This window comes from Gopherus flavomarginatus, chromosome 23, assembly GCF_025201925.1.
Source record: "Gopherus flavomarginatus isolate rGopFla2 chromosome 23, rGopFla2.mat.asm, whole genome shotgun sequence".
In the NCBI taxonomy this organism is placed as follows: Eukaryota; Metazoa; Chordata; order Testudines; family Testudinidae; genus Gopherus; species Gopherus flavomarginatus.
In genome coordinates this window covers 16916349-16935128 of record NC_066639.1, presented here as the reverse complement: position 1 = coordinate 16935128, position 18780 = coordinate 16916349, and the positions used below count along the sequence as shown (strand labels likewise).

At 62.8% G+C, this 18780-nt stretch overlaps 1 protein-coding gene and 1 long non-coding RNA gene across 2 annotated transcripts in view; both read right to left on the bottom strand.

Annotated features, from left to right (window-relative positions):
* The window catches only part of LOC127039637 (uncharacterized), a 53144-nt gene that overhangs the window by 10821 nt on the left and 23543 nt on the right, over positions 1-18780 (bottom strand). The window lies entirely within an intron of this gene.
* SLC25A11 (solute carrier family 25 member 11) lies at positions 689-10151 on the bottom strand. Its single transcript, XM_050933324.1, has 8 exons — positions 9994-10151; positions 6581-6733; positions 5681-5887; positions 5405-5495; positions 4006-4096; positions 3240-3339; positions 2680-2731; positions 689-1279 (listed from the first exon to the last, which is right to left on the bottom strand). Exons 1-8 carry the CDS (start codon positions 10080-10082, stop codon positions 1124-1126), a joined length of 939 nt encoding a protein of 312 aa, XP_050789281.1. The 5' UTR covers positions 10083-10151; the 3' UTR covers positions 689-1123.

Genomic DNA, 18780 nt, shown 5'->3' with positions numbered 1-18780 from the left:
CAGAGGTAAACACAGAGCGTGCTGAGGGCGCTTGGTCCTGACAAGACCGGGGCAGCACTTTCACTTCTTTTGGCCACTCCAGCAAATAAAGTCACACCTTTTAACGCAGGAGGCGTTTCTGATTGATAGGCGGGGCAGGGACTGACCTGACCAGGGACTGCTGGCCAATGGAGCGAGGAGGTGCGTCTCTCTCCAAACTCTCTGGGGCTGTGTGGACGGGTCCTTAAAAGGACTAGCTAAAACCAACCCAGAGGCGAGAACCGAACAATTGACACCTAACGAGAAGAAATTCCACAATCAGGTGGAAGATGTGAACTCAGCAGCCAACCTTTGGAGAGGGACAGGCCTCACCTGCGACAGAGAGAGAACCAAGATGGCGTGGCCAAGACGCACTGTGCCCGAACCTGCCTGTCTCTACACGAACGTCCGGTCGCTGCAGACACTGGCTGGGCGCCTGGGTCCTTGCAGAGCGGACGCGGCTCTCGCAGGGCAGAGCTCGCCAAGTGAAGCCCTGAGGTGCAGGTGACCCTTAGGCATTGTGGGACCGCTTGGGGGTCTGACACACGGAAGGCGTTCCTCCTGGGGCGTAACTCAGGTGCTGTAAATCTGCGACATGAGCTGCAGAGCGTTACGAGGTGTCTTTCCTCCCTGCCCCCCCCTTGCAGGAACCCCAAAGCAAACGTGCCCATAGGACCATGATCTGTTTACTGAGTTCAAAGCAAATAAAAGGGGGAGAGAAGAAAAAACCTCAGCCCAACGCACAGACCTACAGCTCACACGCGGGTCGGCCATTGCTACCCAAGGGCTTGCGTTGGAAGGTACCGGCCCAGTCTTGGGCCCCCCTCAATAAATAATCCAGAGACATCTGGAGCACCCCATCCCAGTCCAGACAGAAGCTGTGCCAGCCTCTCCGCCGCTCCTCTGACGTGATTCGGGAAACAGGGAAGAACGGTGACGTGACTGACACCAAACACGCAGGAAGGGGAGGGGCTCCTGCCAGATCCTTGCTTCGGACCCCGGCGAGAGCCGGGTCTGGTTCCCCAGCAGCAGGCAGACGCTGGCCTGGCAGAGGTGCTGCGGTCTGGGGAGGGGGTGCCCAGCCGCAGCAGGGCAGGGCCTCCTCTTAGGCACTAAGGAAGAACTTCTTGTAGAATTTGTTCATCTGCTCGAGGAAGATGAAGGTCAGGACGGTGTGGGGGCCCAGGCGGGCATAGTAGGGGGTGAAGCCCTTCCAGAGGCTGAAGAACCCCTCGTAGCGGATGACTTTCAGCAGCACATCCTGGAATTCAGAAAGCAGAGGTCAGTACGCAGCGGACGATACTCCGGGGCCGCCACGCCCGACGCCCTGCACTGGCTCCGGCCGGCTAACGCCCCTGCACTGGCTAGTCGCTCGAGCAAGCGGTGGGGTCCTGGGTTCTGTCACTGCCTCTGTAGCCTCCAGAAAGCCACTTCTCACTCTCTCTCTCTGCCTCACTTTCCTTCGCTGTACAATATGCCTGAGCTCCCGGAACGGGGGCTGAGCCTCCTTTAAGGAATATCGGCGGAGCACTGTCGGTCCAGTCCCACGGCTTCTCTCCCACGTCCCATATCTGACAGGCCACTGCCCCCCAGTGGCCAGATGCATTCAGGCCAGGGGAAGAGATTCCCGTCCCCCTCTCGCACAGCGCAGCCTGCGTGTATTTAAGGATGCTGCCACACTGAACGTGCCCGTCGAAGGTCTTCACTGGACTGCCATCCTGCGTCCCCTTTGCTCTCCCTAGACACGGGCACGTGGAGAAGTGTTTTCTCCCCCTGCCCCAGCGACACCGATTCACATCCTGGGTCATGCTGGGCGAGTGGCTCTGAGTTCAAAGCCTGATCAGAATGTTCCTCCACACCCCGGAGGCCTGTTCGCCCTGGCAGCTGCAAGGCAACGCGACACGACCTGGGGGGGCTCCCTGCCCAGCGCGAGACTCTGAGACGGGGCAGCAGTAAGAATTCCTGAACTGACCACCACAGAGCGGGAGTTCACTGAGGGAAATAACCTGCCTGTCGAGGTCACTTTCCTAGCCGCGCCGTAGGGGCTCAGAGCCCCCTGTATGTGGGCTGAGGCGATGCCCCACACTGGGCACCCTAGGACTCCACGGGCCCGGGCCCAGGCCCACTCTCACCACCAAACATTTACACCTGAATTTCTCCAGCTTCCAGCCCTCGGGCCAGGTTAGACCTTACTAAATATCTGTTCCCCACGTCGGTACTTACAGACCGGGGTCAGTCACCCCTTCACCGCCTCTTCCCTAAGCTTCTCCTGGCTCTTTGCCCCCTCTCCAATTAAATCGCCCTCCAGCTGGCAGTGTGGGCCCTGGCAGGGCCCGATCCGGCAGTGAAATCGCCTCTCTGCCCCTACACGAGATTCCCGCTTACGCAGCCCGGGATGGCATTCGCCCTGCTGGTCACAGCATCGCCCCGGGAGCTCACGGACAGCTGATCATCCACCCCGCCCCCAAACTGGCAGCTCCTGTCCATTTCCCCACGGCCAGGAGGAAAGCACAGCCACGCTGTCAATAGAAACCTGCCCCATGGAGCGGCAGCGTGAACCCGCCCTCTGGACACAGGGAGCAGGAACCCAACACCCCAAGTGCGACCAAGGGCACAAGACGGCGGATCCCAACACGTCCCCTGTCTCCAGCTGTCACTTACCAGACCGTTCTTGTACTCCGGCTTCCCGGCAATCATCCGCATGTTCTGAATCCTGCGTGCCCGGAGGAAAGGGGGGAGGAAGCTTTAAGCCAGCAGCAGGCGCTCAGCAGATGACCACCACTTATTTAGACATGGAGATCAGTTTCCACGTAGCTAGGGGATCAAGGGTGGATCTGGGACACAGGGAAGCCTGCAGTCCAGACCAGCTTTGCCCTGGGATCCTTGCAAGCCAAGCAAGGTCAAGTCTTTATCAGACCGGCCCCCCGAACAGGTGCACTCTGGGTAATGCTCCCTATGTGTGCATCCCTGCCCCGGGGGGGGGTGGGGAAGGGTTCAAATCCCGTGGCCTGTTCGCTGCTGATATGGGGTGATTCCCTCCCGTGCTGATGGGCAGAACTCACCAACTCAGCTCACAAAATACCCATGAGGCAGGAATGACGGAGCAGGGGTGGATTCCACTGGCCCCACAACCCTCCGCTCCCTATTCCTGACCCATCTCCGTGCCCCCCGCAACCATCCTGGCCTCTGCCAAGGGCACACCCAGCGCTCCTGCCACTCGCCTGGTCTTGGCGATATCCACCGGCATCGAAGCAGCGGTGGTCACCAGCCCGCTGATCATACTGGCACAGAAATGGCAGAAGATGTTGTCTCGGAAGTAACCTGGAGAGGAGAGAGAGGGAGGATTTTAGGACCCGCCCCCGGAGGGCAGAGCTAAGCCATTCAAGCACCCATCTCACTGAGGGTTAGAACAGGGGCGCTGGGAGCCAGGACTCCTGGGTTCCCTCCCCGGCTCTGGGAGGGGAGTGGGAGCTGGTGGTTAGAGCAGGGGGGGCTGGGAGCCAGGACTCCTGGGTTCTCTCTCTGGCTCTGGGAGGGGAGTCGGGGCTGGTGGGTCAGAGCAGGGGGGCTGGGAGCCAGGACTCCTGGGTTCTCTCCCCAGCTCTGGGAGGGGAGTGGGGGCTGGTGGTTAGAGCAGGGGGGGCTGGGAGCCAGGACTCCTGGGTTCTCTCTCTGGCTCTGGGAGGGGAGTCGGGGCTGGTGGGTCAGAGCAGGGGGGGGCTGGGAGCCAGGACTCTTGGGTTCTCTTCCCAGCTCTTGCACTGAGATAGTGGGAAGCCGCCCCGCCCCGCCCCCTCTCTGTGCTTCTGTCCAATGTGAGTAACACTTCACTACCTCCTGGGGGGCGGTCCGGACTGGCTAGCACAGGAGCTGCCCCAATCCTAATACTGGCATGTTGGTCGGCCCAAGTAAGTGGAACCCGGCTGGAGTGCGGTGCTATCCCTCAGCCCTGCATTTTATGTCAGACACAGCGTGACCAGGACTTACCGGAGCCCAGCAAGAACTGCTTGGACTGCGAGTAGGAGGCTAACTGGGCAGCGTTCACGACCACCGCTCTGGCCATGGTGGGGACACAGCCCTGTGAGGCAGAGAGAGGAGAGGCAGTTAACGGGGGTGGGATGGGACGCAGGAAACACCATGCAGACACGAGGATGGGGAATCTAAGCGCTTGCCTTTCATGAGAAGCAGATGCCTGCCACAGACTAACACCCCGTCGGCCCCCTGAACGTGTTTGCCCATAGGCTCTGTGGCATTATGCCCCACAGTAATATGATGACAGGATTATGGCATAACTACGATATATTTTGTGCAAGATACGTCCTGTAAGATGTCATTGAAACGGTTATGATTCACTGAATACAATTATCCTATCTGCATGCATGTATCATTTGGGTATCTGAAATTAAGAATATTGTTAATGTATCTATTACAAATACGTTTGCACCTGGGGAACACCCACTTGACAGAATGCAATCAGGCGGGACGGCTGGCTGGGAACGAGTCAACGGACCATTGGGGACAACAAAAGGTCTTAGAAGATGCTAATCTCCCCCTGGGAGGCTTAAGGTTATGGTACTGGACTCCATCTTGGAACACCAGTATTTTTCCACTGAGGGGGGTGGGAACCAAGCTTGAAAACAAAGGGGTTCCCGCCCTAAGCAAAAGCTATTTAAGGCAGGGGACTGACATCATCCTGGTTCTTCTTCACTGACTCCCCATCCAAAGGAGATGCTTGGAAACACCTGAGAAACAAGGACTGGACTGGGGAGAAGGGATGGACCCAGGCGAGAGGGATTTCTAGCCTGTGAAAGCAATACCTGGAGTCTTCAGCTGCAAGCAAGTGCAGCTTGCCTTCAAGAATCTCTGCAACCTGCCTAAAGCTGCATTTGCTAAACACACCCGATTTCTTTAGCATGTTGAGTTTAGATAGTAAATAAACACAAAGAAGGTCATCTGCTGTGATCTCTTATAATCACTTGAACTCCATCATCTGTAATTGGTAAACTTCTAAGCTGGGTATGTTCCCCTCCCCAGTGAGGGCGGGGGCGAATTCCATGAGCTGCCGCTGTGCAGTGCAAGACGCTATCCCTTAGCTGAAGCCTTCCCGCGCAGAGCTGATCTCAGCGTCTGTGGATGCTTCTGCAGCTGGGTGTGTCCCTACCTGTGTGAATGCTGGTGAAAGTGTGAGACCAGGAGCACGTCTGCAGCTTGTCACAGCATTACAGGGTGAGCGGGAGCCCAGGCTGGTGGGTCAGGCAGGCTCAGTGGTATCCCAGGGGGGAACCGGTCACAGGCTGATCCCACAAACCCAGCCGCCCCCCACCTCCTAAACAAATTCTCCTGGGTGCATCTGCCGCTGGGCCTAGCCCTCTAACGAGCGCCATACCCGCCAGAGTGTCAGCACGCCCTCTTCGCGGGTTATCCTCAGCAGCGCATTGAAGACGTTGGTGTAGCCTCTCCTCTGGTCGGGGGGCAGCCTGGGAACAGGAACAGAGGAGGGGAGCAAGGGGGCAGTTCAGAGGCACAGACCCCCTCGGAGCATGGCCTAGTGGGTTGCAGTAGCAGCCTGGGGGCACCAGGTTTCTCATGGGGGCTAGTGGCACGGCCGCCAGGCGAGGACACAGCAGCATTACCGCATCACACGCAGTTCAACCCCGCTCACCTGCCATCCGCCGTCATCCTGATGAGCGCCACCTCAGCCGGCGTGCCCACAAAGGCCCCAGTGGCCCCCGCCGTCATGCCGATCCCTGCCTTCATGAAGAAGTTGGGCGGCGTGCCGTCCGCCTTGGTGAGCTTCTCAAAGAGGATGGTGTAGATGCCCAGACGGGTGGTGGTGTAGGTTGCCTGTCTCAGAAGCCCTGCCGACAGCCTGGCAAGGGGGGGAGGATTATGGGCCTGCGTGGCTGCTGGACACCTGGGAGTCAGGACGCCTGGGTTCTCGGCCCAGGTCCAGTTCTGCAGCAACCATGAGAATTGGGTGCGTTTGCTCACAGGGCCCGAGGCCGGGGAAAGGCCGGACACTCCAGCGACACAAGACATGGGTCTCCTGGCTGCCCGCCAGCACCACGGTGCCCTGGCCCTCACGAGCTCCCTGCTTTACCCCAGGGGAGCAGAACTGACAGACGTTAACACCGTACCCACGCTGGGCTCAACCCATTTCTCACAGGGCCAGTCAGCGCCTGCCGTAGGCAACAATCCTGGTCACTACAGAGCTGGGGCTGTGGTACAATGTGTACCCTAGAGGGGAAAGGCCCCATATCCCATTCCCAGCCCCCCCACAAAGCTGCCTGTCCCCTGCCTTGGGGACAGATCACAACTGGCAGCCCCTGGTGGACAAAGGCCCTGTGTTCCCACCACCATGGGGCCGGATCCGAGCCAGCGCCCCCTACAGTGGAGAGGCCCTGCGTCCCCTTCCCCACCTCCCTGAGCCAGCCAACCTCCCACTCTGGGGCTGATCCCCCCTAGAGGGGAATGGCCCCATGTCCCGTTCCTCACCTCCGTGTCAGAACAAAGGAGGCCTCGCGAAGGCGCCCCCCAATCACCCATCCCCGCCCCCTCATACCCGGTGTAGATGCCGCGGACGCCTTCCTTCCTGAGGATGCTCCTGACGGCGTGAAAGCTGGTTTTGTATTCTTTGGTCTTGGCCCCTTCCCCGCTCAGCTGCATGCGGTTCTTCACCAGGTCGAGGGGCTGCACGAAGACGGTCGCCCCCATGCTGCAGAGCCACAGAGAGTATTTTACAAAGGACAAAACGGAGGAGACCGGCCTACCCAGCGCCGTTAACGAGGATCCAAAGTGATCATCTGCGTTGGGATCATGGCTCAGGACCCCCCTGAAGAGCTGACGGCCGAAGCTTTGGGGAAACATTCTCCTCCATTTCTCACAGGCGCCCCGACAGCCAGCCCGCTCCACTAGCCTCTAGCTCTACCCACTACAAACACAGGGCGGTTTATCCGTAAGTGGGGCAAGCCAGCTTGCCAGGAAGCGACTGCCGCAGCTGGCCAGCCGTACCCAGTCTTCAAAGCATCAGGGCCAAAAGTCAGACAACCAAATAACTCTCCGACACGCACTCCGCTTCGGACTCTGACCCACGTGGGGGGGGGGGGGGAGAGACGGTGCTTGTTTATCCACGCCACAACCCCCGATTTCGAGAGATTTAGGAAGCCGGCCCAGCAGTTACTAACATCAGTGAAAACACTCGTCCGGCTTGCTCTGGACAAGCCAGAGGTGGCACTGAGTTACCGGGGACAGCGCAAAGGGGCCCCCTCACATGCGCAGGTTAGAAAACTCTCACCACTGCCCTATTGAAGCCTGTTCTCTGATTCCCATGGGCCAGCTGGTCCCATTCCCGAGAGGGAAGAGACCCTGTATCCTCCTGCAGCCAGCCAATCCCCCCGGAAGCTGCTCCCCAGAGGTGCAAGGGTCCCAGGCGGCCAGATGCTAAGAGGACATTTGCTAGGTATGTTCTGATGAGGATTAAGAGTGAGAGAAACAGCAGCTCACTGGGGGGGGGGGGGGGGGGGGGGGCACACTGTCTCTCTCACACCCCCTGCTCAGGCGAAATCCCTGACCCTCCTGTCCAAGGAAACCCTCAGGCTGCAACCAGTGGATTAACATTTTTGGCCATGCAAAGAGGCAACACCAGGTTTGCTACACACGTAATCCCCATGCTGCACCAGTGTGCCAAGTCCTGGGCACAGAACCCAGGAGTCCTGGCTCTCAGCCCCCCTGCTCTGACCCCCCAGCCCCCACTCCCCTCCCAGAGCCGGGGAGAGAACCCAGGAGTCCTGGCTCCCAGCCCCCCTGCTCTAACCACCAGCCCCCACTCCCCTCCCAGAGCCGTGGAGAGAACCCAGGAGTCCTGGCTCCCAGCCCCCCTGCTCTGACCCCCCAGCCCCCACTCCCCTCCCAGAGCTGGGGAGAGAACCCAGGCGTCCTGGCTCCCAGCCCCCCCTGCTCTGACCCACCAGCCCCCACTCCCCTCCCAGAGCCAGGGAGAGAACCCAGGAGTCCTGGCTCCCAGCCCCCCTGCTCTGACCCACCAGCCCCTACTCCCCTCTCAGAGCCGGGGAGAGAACCCAGGAGTCCTGGCTCCCAGCCCCCCTGCTCTGACCCACCAGCCCCTACTCCCCTCTCAGAGCCGGGGAGAGAACCCAGGAGTCCTGGCTCTCAGCCCCCCTGCTCTGACCCCCCAGCCCCCACTCCCCTCCCAGAGCTGGGGAGAGAACCCAGGCGTCCTGGCTCCCAGCCCCCCTGCTCCGACCCACCAGCCCCCACTCCCCTCCCAGAGCCGGGGAGAGAACCCAGGAGTCCTGGCTCCCAGCCCCCCTGCTCTGACCCACCAGCCCCCTCCCCTCCCAGAGCTGGGGAGAGAACCCAGGAGTCCTGGCTCCCAGCCCCCCTGCTCTAACCACCAGCCCCCACTCCCCTCCCAGAGCCAGGGAGAGAACCCAGGAGTCCTGGCTCCCAGCCCCCCTGCTCTGACCCACCAGCCCCCACTGCCCTCTCAGAGCCGGGGAGAGAACCCAGGAGTCCTGGCTCCCAGCCCCCCTGCTCTGACCCACCAGCCCCCACTGCCCTCTCAGAGCCGGGGAGAGAACCCAGGAGTCCTGGCTCCCAGCCCGCCCTGCTCTGACCCACCAGCCCCCACTCCCCTCCCAGCACCGGGGAGAGAACCCAGGAGTCCTGGCTCCCAGCCCCCCTGCTCTGACCCACCAGCCCCCACTCCCGTCCCAGAGCCAAGGAGAGAACCCAGGAGTCCTGGCTCCCAGCCCCCCTGCTCTGACCCACCAGCCCCCACTCCCCTCCCAGAGCCAGGGAGAGAACCCAGGAGTCCTGGCTCCCAGCCCCCCCTGCTCTAACCACCAGCCCCCACTCCCCTCCCAGAGCCGGGGAGAGAACCCAGGAGTCCTGGCTCCCAGCCCCCCCTTCTCTAACCACCAGCCCCCACTCCCCTCCCCTCCCAGAGGTCCTGTGTCTCTGGGGCCTAGGAGCACCCCCCAGTCCCAGCAGGGAAGGAGACTGAGCCCCAGCGGGATCCCATCCTCAGTCGAGCACACTGGAGGGGGTCTCTGGTGGTGTAATGGGCTGTGGGGGAGGGGTCACTGGGGCGGGGATCACGCTGACGGGGGGAGGGGCGCTGAGGGGGGTGGGGGAAGGGTCAGTGGGGCGGGGGTCATGCTGACGGGGGTGGGGGAGGGGCGCTGAGGGGTGGGGGGGGTCAGTGGGGCCGGGGTCACGCTGAGGGGTGGGGGAGGGGTCAGTGGGGGAGGGGCGCTGAGGGGTGGGGGGGGTCAGTGGGACCGGGGTCACGCTGAGTGGTGGGGGAGGGGCACTGAGGAGGGTGGGGGAGGGGTCAGTGGGGGAGGGGCGCTGAGGGGGGTGGGGAGGGGTCAGTGGGGGAGGGGCACTGAGGGGTGGGGAAGGGGTCACGCTGAGGGGAGGGGTCAGTGGGGCGGGGGTCATGCTGAGGGGGTGGGGGATGGGTCAGTGGGGGAGGGGCGCTGAGGGGTGGGGGAGGGGTCGCGCTGAGGGGAGGGGTCAGTGGGGAGGGGGAGGGGCGCTGAGAGGGGTGGGGGAGAGGTTACTGGGGCAGGGGTCAGTGGTGGAGGGGAGCTGAGGGGGTGGAGGAGGGGTCACTGGGGCAGGGGTCAGTGGGGGAGGGGTCACGCTGAGGGGGGTGGGGGAGGGGTCAGTGGAGGAGGGGTGCTGAGGGGGTGGGGTCACGCTGAGGGGGAGGGATCAGTGGGGGAGGGGCGCTGAGGGGGTGGGGGAGGGGTCACTGGGGCAGGGGTCAGTGGGGGAGGGGTCACGCTGAGGAGGGTGGGGGAGGGGCGCTGAGGGGTGGGGGAGGGGCCAGTGGGGCAGGGGTCACGCTGAGGGGTGGGGGAGGGGTCAGTGGGGTGGGGGGAGGGGTCACTGGGGCAGGGGTCAGTGGGGAGGGGGAGGGGGAGGGGGAGGGGCGCGCGGTCTCACCCGGCCAGGCCCCCGAACAGGAACTTCACGGCCTTGGGGGAGGTTTTGGGCCGCTCGGGCCCCGCCGCCGCCGCCGCCGCCGCCGCCATCGCGGGTCCGGCCGGGCCGGGACCAAGGTGACTCCGGCGCCGGGACTGGAGCGACGGAGCGAGCCCGGCTGCGCGCGCAGCCACCAGCGCTGGGCGGGGGGGCGGGGCCGAGGGGGGCTGCGCGCGCAGCCAGACCCGCCCCTCCCCCCTGAGGGGTTTGCGCGCGTGGCGGCGGGGCGGGCGCTTTTGGCGGGAACGGCGGTTGGCGTTGCCGTTGGGGGCGCGCGGGACCTTTGAGGAGGGGGAGGGGCCAGCAATAAATACTACGCGGGGCGGGGGAGCGGATTAATACTCCCCCCCGAACTAATACTTGGGGGTCTTGCAGGGACACCCTGCCCCCACCACATCAAATAATACTCGAGTATTAATACTCAGCCCCTACTGACCCTTCCCAAGTATACCGGAGGGAGGGATACTCCAGGGGATACTCCGCCAAGGGGTAATACTCGGGTGTGAGGATACCTACTATGACCCACATACTCACACCCCAGTAATACTGGAGTAACAAAGCCCTCATGACAGGCTCGGCTCAGTGTCCTCTAAAAATAATATGCTGGACCCAAAAGTACACCCCCCCCACCACTAATACTTGGGGATCAATACTAGACACCCAACGTCCTTCACAAATAATACCCGAGGGGTAAATACTCTCAGGACAGCACCACACGCGACTAATATTCAGGGGTGAGGGTACATACTACGGCCACCTCAGAAATAATACTCAGCTCAATGGTGTACCCTGGGGGAGAGAGTAACATACTCCACACACGAATAATAAAACACTCGTTGTGGCCCGGAAATAATCCCCCCGCTCCCGGGATAAATACTCCAGTGAAGCGCCACCCAAATACTACGTGTGGATCAATACTCTGCACATACTGCCCCAGGGGATAAATACTCAGTGGCCAGTACTACCCATAAATAATACTCTAGGATCAATCTTCAGCACAGCGTCCTGGGAGGGAATAAATACTCCATACGCGCCCCAGAAATAATACTCAGGAAATACTCAGTGGGGCAGTACTACCCATAAATAATACTCTAGGATCAATCTTCAGCACAGCGTCCTGGGAGGGAATAAATACTCCATACGCGCCCCAGAAATAATACTCAGGAAATACTCAGTGGGGCAGTACTACCCATAAATAATACTCTAGGGTCAATCTTCAGCACAGCATCCTGGGAGGGAATAAATACTCCATACGCGCCCCAGAAATAATACTCAGGAAACAATCTTCAACCACTAACGTCTCTTGAGAAATAACACTTAGGGGTCAAGGTCAATCTTAAAATTGCCAATGTTGTCACTTAGAAGTACCAGGAGATTAATACTCAGTAACCAATGCTGCCCCCTCAGACATAACGGGAGATTAATATTCAGCCACCACCATCGCCCTCAAAAATAATACTTGGAGATTGAGCCTAATCATTGTCGATTAATACTCAACCAATACCACCGCTGCAGAAATAATACTCAGCATCAATACTCAGCAACTGCCAACATTGCTTCCTTCGGAAATAATACTTGGGGGAGTTGATCTTCAACTGTCAATGCCCCCCCTTAGTAATAATACTCGGTGTGACGCACTACGTATGATTTTATGAAAATATGTTAATGAGTGTAACTGGAATATGCTTCATGCAAAAGTCTCTTGTAAACTATCATTACAAAGCTTGTTATCTACTGAGCCTAGTCATCCTATTTGTATAAATGTATAATTCTTGGCCCACACTTTGCTTAATTACAATAGGACCTCAGAGTTATGTTTCCTATTTCTAGTTTGATGCAAGAATGATACACTTGTACAAATAGCATGACCACACTCAGCAGATTACAAGCTCTGTAATGATACCTTACAAGAGACCTTTTGCATGAAGCATATTCCAGTTACATTATATTCACACTCATTAACATATTTTCATACAATCATACGGAGCGTGACGTCACACTTGGGATTAATCCGCAACAGCTAATGGTGCGCCTTACGAAATAGTACTTGGCAATCAATGCTCAAACACCAGAAATAATACTCTGGGAATTAATACTCCTAATGCCTCGACATCCCTGATTTAACCACTAGAGCCCCCAACCCCAAGCTGGGGAGAGAACCCAGGAGTCCTGGCTCCCAGCCTCCTCTGCTCTAACCCACCAGCCCCCACTCCCCTCCCAGAGCTGGGGAGAGAACCCAGAAGTCCTGGCTCCCAACCCGCCTGCTCTAACCCACCAGCCCCTACTCCCCTCCCAAAGCCGGGGAGAGAACCCAGGAGTCCTGGCTCCCAGCCCCCCCTGCTCTAACCACCAGCCCCCACTCCCCTCCCAGAGCCGGGGAGAGAACCCAGGAGTTCTGGCTCCCAGCCCCGCCCTGCTCTAACCCACCAGCCCCCACTGCCCTCCCAAAGCCGGGGAGAGAACCCAGGAGTCCTGTGTATGTAGCATGGAGGTGAGACAATACCAACCAGTTCTGTGCTACCGTTTTTCCCCTCTCTGACAGTATTTGCACAGACCAGGAATTCCCCTATCCTTGCCAAGAGACTACAGCTCGACGAAGGCTCCTTCTCGATGCTACACCTGGACATAATCCTAGGATTCACTTCTGAGCACTCCAGTACCTGTCGTTACCAGCCGGTGACCCACGCACGCAATCCGTCGTGCCAAACGCCTGCGTGCGAATGACACGCCAAGGATAAACCGCTACGGCTCCGATCTGGTTTACCCCTGGCACCTCGATCTGCTCGCTGCAGGGCCGGGCTGGATCGGATGGGTGCTTCAGAGAGGGGGGCCAGTTTTGCACCCCGGTATCTACCGCTCACTCACAACGAGCTTCCAGCTTCTACCTACGAGGGTCCGGGGTGCCCCACGCAGCGACATCAGTCCTTTGTGTGTCCATACCAGCTTCAGAACAGCGACTCAGCATGGTTACCGCCCCCCCTGGCTTGACGTGCTTCCCATCACACACAGGCTTTCCAGCATAGTTCAATGGGTCTGAGCACCCCCACTGTACAAATTGTTCCAGCCCCCGTTACCAGCTTCCTGTGTCCCCTCTAGCGTGCTGAGTCAGCAGCGGCTTCCCTGCCGTCGCTCAAGGCTCTGGCCCGCTACCCCGTCAGAGAGCAATTCGAAACAGCAGCTGGAACAACGCCCCTCAGTGTTTTGGGGCTGACCGCTGCAACATAAGAAAATGGGGGGGGACGCTGAGCCGCAGCCCCTCTGCTCTGCCCGGTGCAGGCTCTAAGCAATCTCTGGACATTATTCCCACGCAAACACGCCCCATCAGGATCCTGCGGTGCTTTGTGCCACCCCTCACCGCCAGGCGTCCTACCGCTTCCTCTGCCTCCATGGAGTGGAGTCAGAATAGGAGATCCCCAGTTCCAGGTACCTGCCAAGGAGACACCCCCCTCCCCACCACCAGCAAAGCTTCCAGGGCCTTGTGCTCCCGAATGGCCCAGCGCTTCCAGGAGTACGTCTACACGGAGCCCAGAGCTGTGGGGCCCATGCCGGAGCCTCCACTGTCCTGTCAACCTGGCTGTGCAATGGCTGGAGCCGGGTCGCACAGCCGGGCTAACGAGGCCACACCTTCTGACTGGGGGCGGTGGCTCGAGCTGCGTCCACACTGCGAAATGGGGCTTTGGAGCTGAGACAGGACAGCCTCCTCGAGGGAGGGAGAGTGCTCTCCTGGTACTAGGTGGGGCGCGAAACTGGATGGCAGCACGGCCCGTGCATGTAAAAAAAGGCCCAACTGTCTAGGAAGAAGACACCCCCAAACCCTCTCCTAGGACTCCTGGGAGGGGAGTGTGGTCTCCTGGTTAGAGGAGCCAGCGCCCGTGGGTGGCAATCTTGGCAAAGCGGGTTTTGCACCTCGGGCCGAACCGCGCTGCATGCTGCTACAAGCTGCCGGAGTCCCATGCCTCCGGGGAGAGAACCCAGGAGTCCTGGCTCCCAGCCCCCCTGCTCTGACCCACCAGCCCCCACTCCCCTCCCAGAGCCGGGGAGAGAACCCAGGAGTCCTGGCTCCCAGCCCCCCCTGCTCTGACCCACCAGCCCCCACTTCTCTCCCAGAGCCGGGGAGAGAACCCAGGAGTCCTGGCTCCCAGCCCCCCTGCTCTGACCCACCAGACGCCACTCCCCTCCCAGAGCCAGGGAGAGAACCCAGGAGTCCTGTCTCCCAGCCCCCCTACTCTAACCACCAGCCCCCACTCCCCTCCCAGAGCCGGGGAGAGAACCCAGGAGTCCTGGCTCCCAGCCCCCACTCCCCTCCCAGAGCCGGGGAGAGAACCCAGGAGTCCTGGCTCCCAGCCCCCCTGCTCTGACCCACTAGCCCTCACTCCCCTCCCAGAGCCAGGGAGAGAACCCAGGAGTCCTGGCTCCCAGCCCCCCTGCTCTAACCACCAGCCCCCACTCCCCTCCCAGCGCCGGGGAGAGAACCCAGGAGTCCTGGCTCCCAGCCCCCCTGCTCTAACCACCAGCCCCCACTCCCCTCCCAGAGCTGGGGAGAGAACCCAGGAGTCCTGGCTCCCAGCCCCCCCTGCTCTGACCCAGCAGCCCCACTCCCCTCCCAGAGCCGGGGAGAGAACCCAGGAGTCCTGGCTCCCAGCCCCCCCTGCTCTAACCACCAGCCCCCACTCCCCTCCCAGAGCCGGGGAGAGAACCCAGGAGTCCTGGCTCCCAGCCCCCCCTGCTCTAACCCACCAGCCCCCACTCCCCTCCCAGAGCCGGGGAGAGAACCCAGGAGTCCTGGCTCCCAGCCCCCCTGCTCTAACCACCAGCCCCCACTCCCCTCCCAGAGCCGGGGAGAGAACCCAGGAGTCCTGGCTCTCAGCGCCCCTGCTCTAACCCACCAGCCCCCACTCCCCTCCCAGAGCCGGGGAGAGAACCCAGGAGTCCTGGCTCCCAGCCCCCCTGCTCTGACCCACCAGCCCCCACTCCCCTCCCAGCGCCAGGGAGAGAACCCAGGAGTCCTGGCTCCCAGCCCCCCCCGCTCTAACCACTAGACCCCACTCCCCTCCCAGCGCAGCGCAGCGCAGAGCAGAGCAGAGAACCCAGGAATCCGGGCTACGCGGGGGGCGGGGGAGGCAGTGTTGCTCCTCCTCCTCTCGCGAGAGCGGGCCGCTCCCGGGAGGAGGGTTGTAAACAGGAGGAGCCAGAGGGGAGACCCCCCCACCCCCCCTTCCTGCAGCCCGCGGGGGACCCCGTTCCCGAGCCAGCCCCGAGCAGGTCAGCGGGGGGCGCCCTCCTCTACCCTGGCGGCTGGGGAGGGGAGGGGCTGCTGCTGAGGGGGGGGTGGTGAGAGGGGAGGGGCTGCTGGGGAGGGGGGAGCTGAGAGGGGAGGAGGGAGCTGAGAGGGGGGGCTGCTGCGGAGGGGGGAGCTGGGAGGAGAGGGGGTGCGGTTGGGGAGGGGGGAGCTGAGAGGGGAGGGGCTGCTGCTGGGGAGGGGCTGCTGGGGAGGTGGCTGAGGGGAGGGGCGGCTGCTGGGGGGGGCTGAGAGGGGAGGGGCTGCTGGGGAGGGGGTGGTGAGAGTGGATGGGGGGCTGCTGGGGAGGTGGGTGCTGAGAGGGGAGGGGCTGCTGGAGAGGAGGGGTTGAGAGGGGAGGGGCTGCTGGAGAGGGGGGAGCTGAGAGGGGAGGGGCTGCTGAGAGGGGAGGGGTGCTGCTGGGGAGGGGCTGGTGAGAGGCGAGGGGGCTGAGAGGGAAAGGGGTGCGGCTGGGGAGGGGGGTTGAGAGGGGAGGTGGGTGCTGAGAGGGGAGGGGCTGCTGGGGGGGAGCTGAGAGGGGAGGGGCTGCTGAGAGGGGAAGGGGTGCAGCTGGGGAGGGGGCTGAGAGCGGGGAGGGGGTGCTGAAAGGGCAGCGGGGTGCTGCTGGGGAGGGGGCTGAGAGCGGGGAGGGGGTGCTGAGAGGGGAGGGGGTGCTGCTGGGGAGGGGGCTGAGAGCGGGGAGGGGGTGCTGAGAGGGGAGGGGGTGCTGCTGGGGAGGGGGCTGAGAGCGGGGAGGGGGTGCTGAGAGGGGAGCGGGGTGCAGCTGGGGAGGGGGGCTGAGAGCGGGGAGGGGGTGCTGAGAGGGGAAGGGGTGCAGCTGGGGAGGGGGCTGAGAGCAGGGAGGGGGTGCTGAGAGGGGAAGGGGTGCAGCTGGGGAGGGGGGGCTGAGAGCAGGGAGGGGGTGCTGAGAGGGGAAGGGGTGCAGCTGGGGAGGGGGCTGAGAGCGGGGAGGGGGTGCTGAGAGGGGAAGGGGTGCAGCTGGGGAGGGGGCTGAGAGCGGGGAGGGGGTGCTGAGAGGGGAGTGGGGTGCTGCTGGGGAGGGGGCTGAGAGAAGGGATCCCCCATTTGGGGAGAGTGTTCTGTAGGGAATGGGGGCTCAGACAGAGGGGACCATACCCAGCCCAGCCAGGACAGGGGGGTAATGCCAAGTGTGCACTTCAGCACCGGGCGAGGAGTTCCCGTGTAACCAGCCCCCCACCCCAGAGGTGGGCGCATCTCAGCGCCGGACGAGGGGTCCCCGGGTAACCGGCCACCCCACCCCAGAGGTGGGCGCATCTCAGCGCCGGACGAGGGGTCCCCGGGTAACCAGCCACCCCACCCCAGAGGTGGGCGCATCTCAGCGCCGGACGAGGGGTCCCCGGGTAACCGGCCCCCCCCACCCCAGAGGTGGCTGCATATCAGCGCTGGGCGAGGGATCTCCGGGTAACCGGCCCCCCCACCCCAGAGGTGGGCGCATCTCAGCGCCGGGCGAGGGATCTCCGGGTAACCGGCCCCCCCACCCCAGAGGTGGCTGCATCTCAGTGCCGGGCGAGGGATCTCCGGGTAACCGGCCCCCCCACCCCAGAGGTGGGCGCATCTCAGCGCCGGGTGAGGGGTCCCTGGGTAACTGGGCGCCCTGCCCCAGAGGTGGCTGCATATCAGCGCTGGGCGAGGGATCTCCAGGTAACCGGCCGCCCCTCCCCAGAGGTGGCTGCATATCAGCGCTGGGCGAGGGATCTCCGGGTAACCGGCCCCCCCACCCCAGAGGTGGGCGCATCTCAGCGCCGGGTTGCTGAGCTAGTGGCGCTCCCAAGTCCGTGTACACATCCCCTCAGTCCCCCCAAAGTGAACGGTGCTGAGACAGCAGCCCAAGGAGCTCCCCTCACCCCACAGCTCCCCTCACACCCCTGCCCTAGCGTAAGGAAAATGGGGCTCACTTTGTGTGACCCCTTCAGCCCTCGGGCTGGCAGTATGGGCTAGCGGGCACGGGCGGGTCCCAGCTTGGCCACTGACCTGCTAGGCCAGGCCCGGCACCTCTGTGCCTCAGTTTCCCTTCCCCACCCGCAGTCCGTCTCGCTGAGTTTGACCATAGGCTTTCAGAGCGGGGACAGCCCCGTGTTTCTGCTGTGCCTGGCCCCATGGGGGACCCCAATCTTAGAACTGGACCTGCCCACTTCCCAGCCAGCCTGGTGCCAGCTCTTCGCTCCCGCCCCTGAACTTCGCCCCGTGGTTCTGTGCCGCTGGCACGGGGACCTCCTGGCACCCAGGCCGCTGCGCCCTCTGGCAGCCTGAGCCAAGCGCCTCCCGGCCTGGGCCACGGAACTGGGAGCGTCGGCCTGGGGTCCACGCCCGGGCCTGTTCGGGCAGGGCTCCCGCACCTCCCTCCAGCCCCGCCCAGGGCCCTGCGCTGACCCCACGTCCCAGGCGAGATCGGGGCCCCCGCTTTGTGCCATCTCATCAAGAGGGACTGGGAGCCAGGACTCCTGGGTTCTCTCCCCGGCTCTGGGAGGGGAGTGGGGGCTGGTGGGTCAGAGCAGGGGGGCTGGGAGCCAGGACTCCTGGGTTCTCTCCCCGGCTCTGGGAGGGGAGTGGGGGCTGGTGGGTTAGAGCAGCGGGGGCTGGGAGCCAGGACTCCTGGGTTCTCTCCCTGGCTCTGGGAGGGGAGTGGGGGCTGGTGGGTCAGAGCAGGGGGGCTGGGAGCCAGGACTCCTGGGTTCTCTCCCCGGCTCTGGGAGGGGAGTGGGGGCTGGTGGGTTAGAGCAAGGGGGCTGGGAGCCAGGACTCCTGGGTTCTCTCCCCGGCTCTGGGAAGGGAGTAGGGGCTGGTGGGTCAGAGCAGGGGGGCTGGGAGCCAGGACTCCTGGGTTCTCTCCCCAGCACTGGGAGGGGAGTGGGGGCTGGTGGGTCACAGCAGGGGGGGCTGGGAGCCAGGACTCCTGGGTTCTCTCCCCGGCTCTGAGAGGGGAGTGGGGGCTGGTGGGTTAGAGCAGGGGGGCTGGGAGCCAGGACTCCTGGGTTCTGTCCCAGAAGGGAGTGGGATCTAGTGGGTTAGAGGAGGAGCGACGGCCGATGGACCCCAGCCGGGATCTGGCTCCATGGACCCCAGCTGAGATCTGGCCCCGTTGACCCCACGGGGAGACGGCCCATGGACCCCAGCCAGGATCTGGGCCCCCCCTTACCTCGGCGCTATTGTCAGGGGTTCACTGCCGGTGCCCATCTCACGTCCGCCTGCCGCAGCGTGGCCTCGTGGGCGGTCAATGGGCCCTTTGTCCCGGCTGCGAGCCCCGGGGCGTCTCTCCGTGCGAACAGGCCGGCGGCCGCCCTCCGGGGACAGGACGCGGGGGGGCAGCTCCAGGACTCCAACGGGGCCGGGCTGGGTGCCAGCCAGCCAGACCCTCTGGTGCTTTGGAAGGACAGGGTTTGCTCCCAGCTCTGGCACTGACTGTGCCTCGGTTTCCCCTCCTGCCTCGT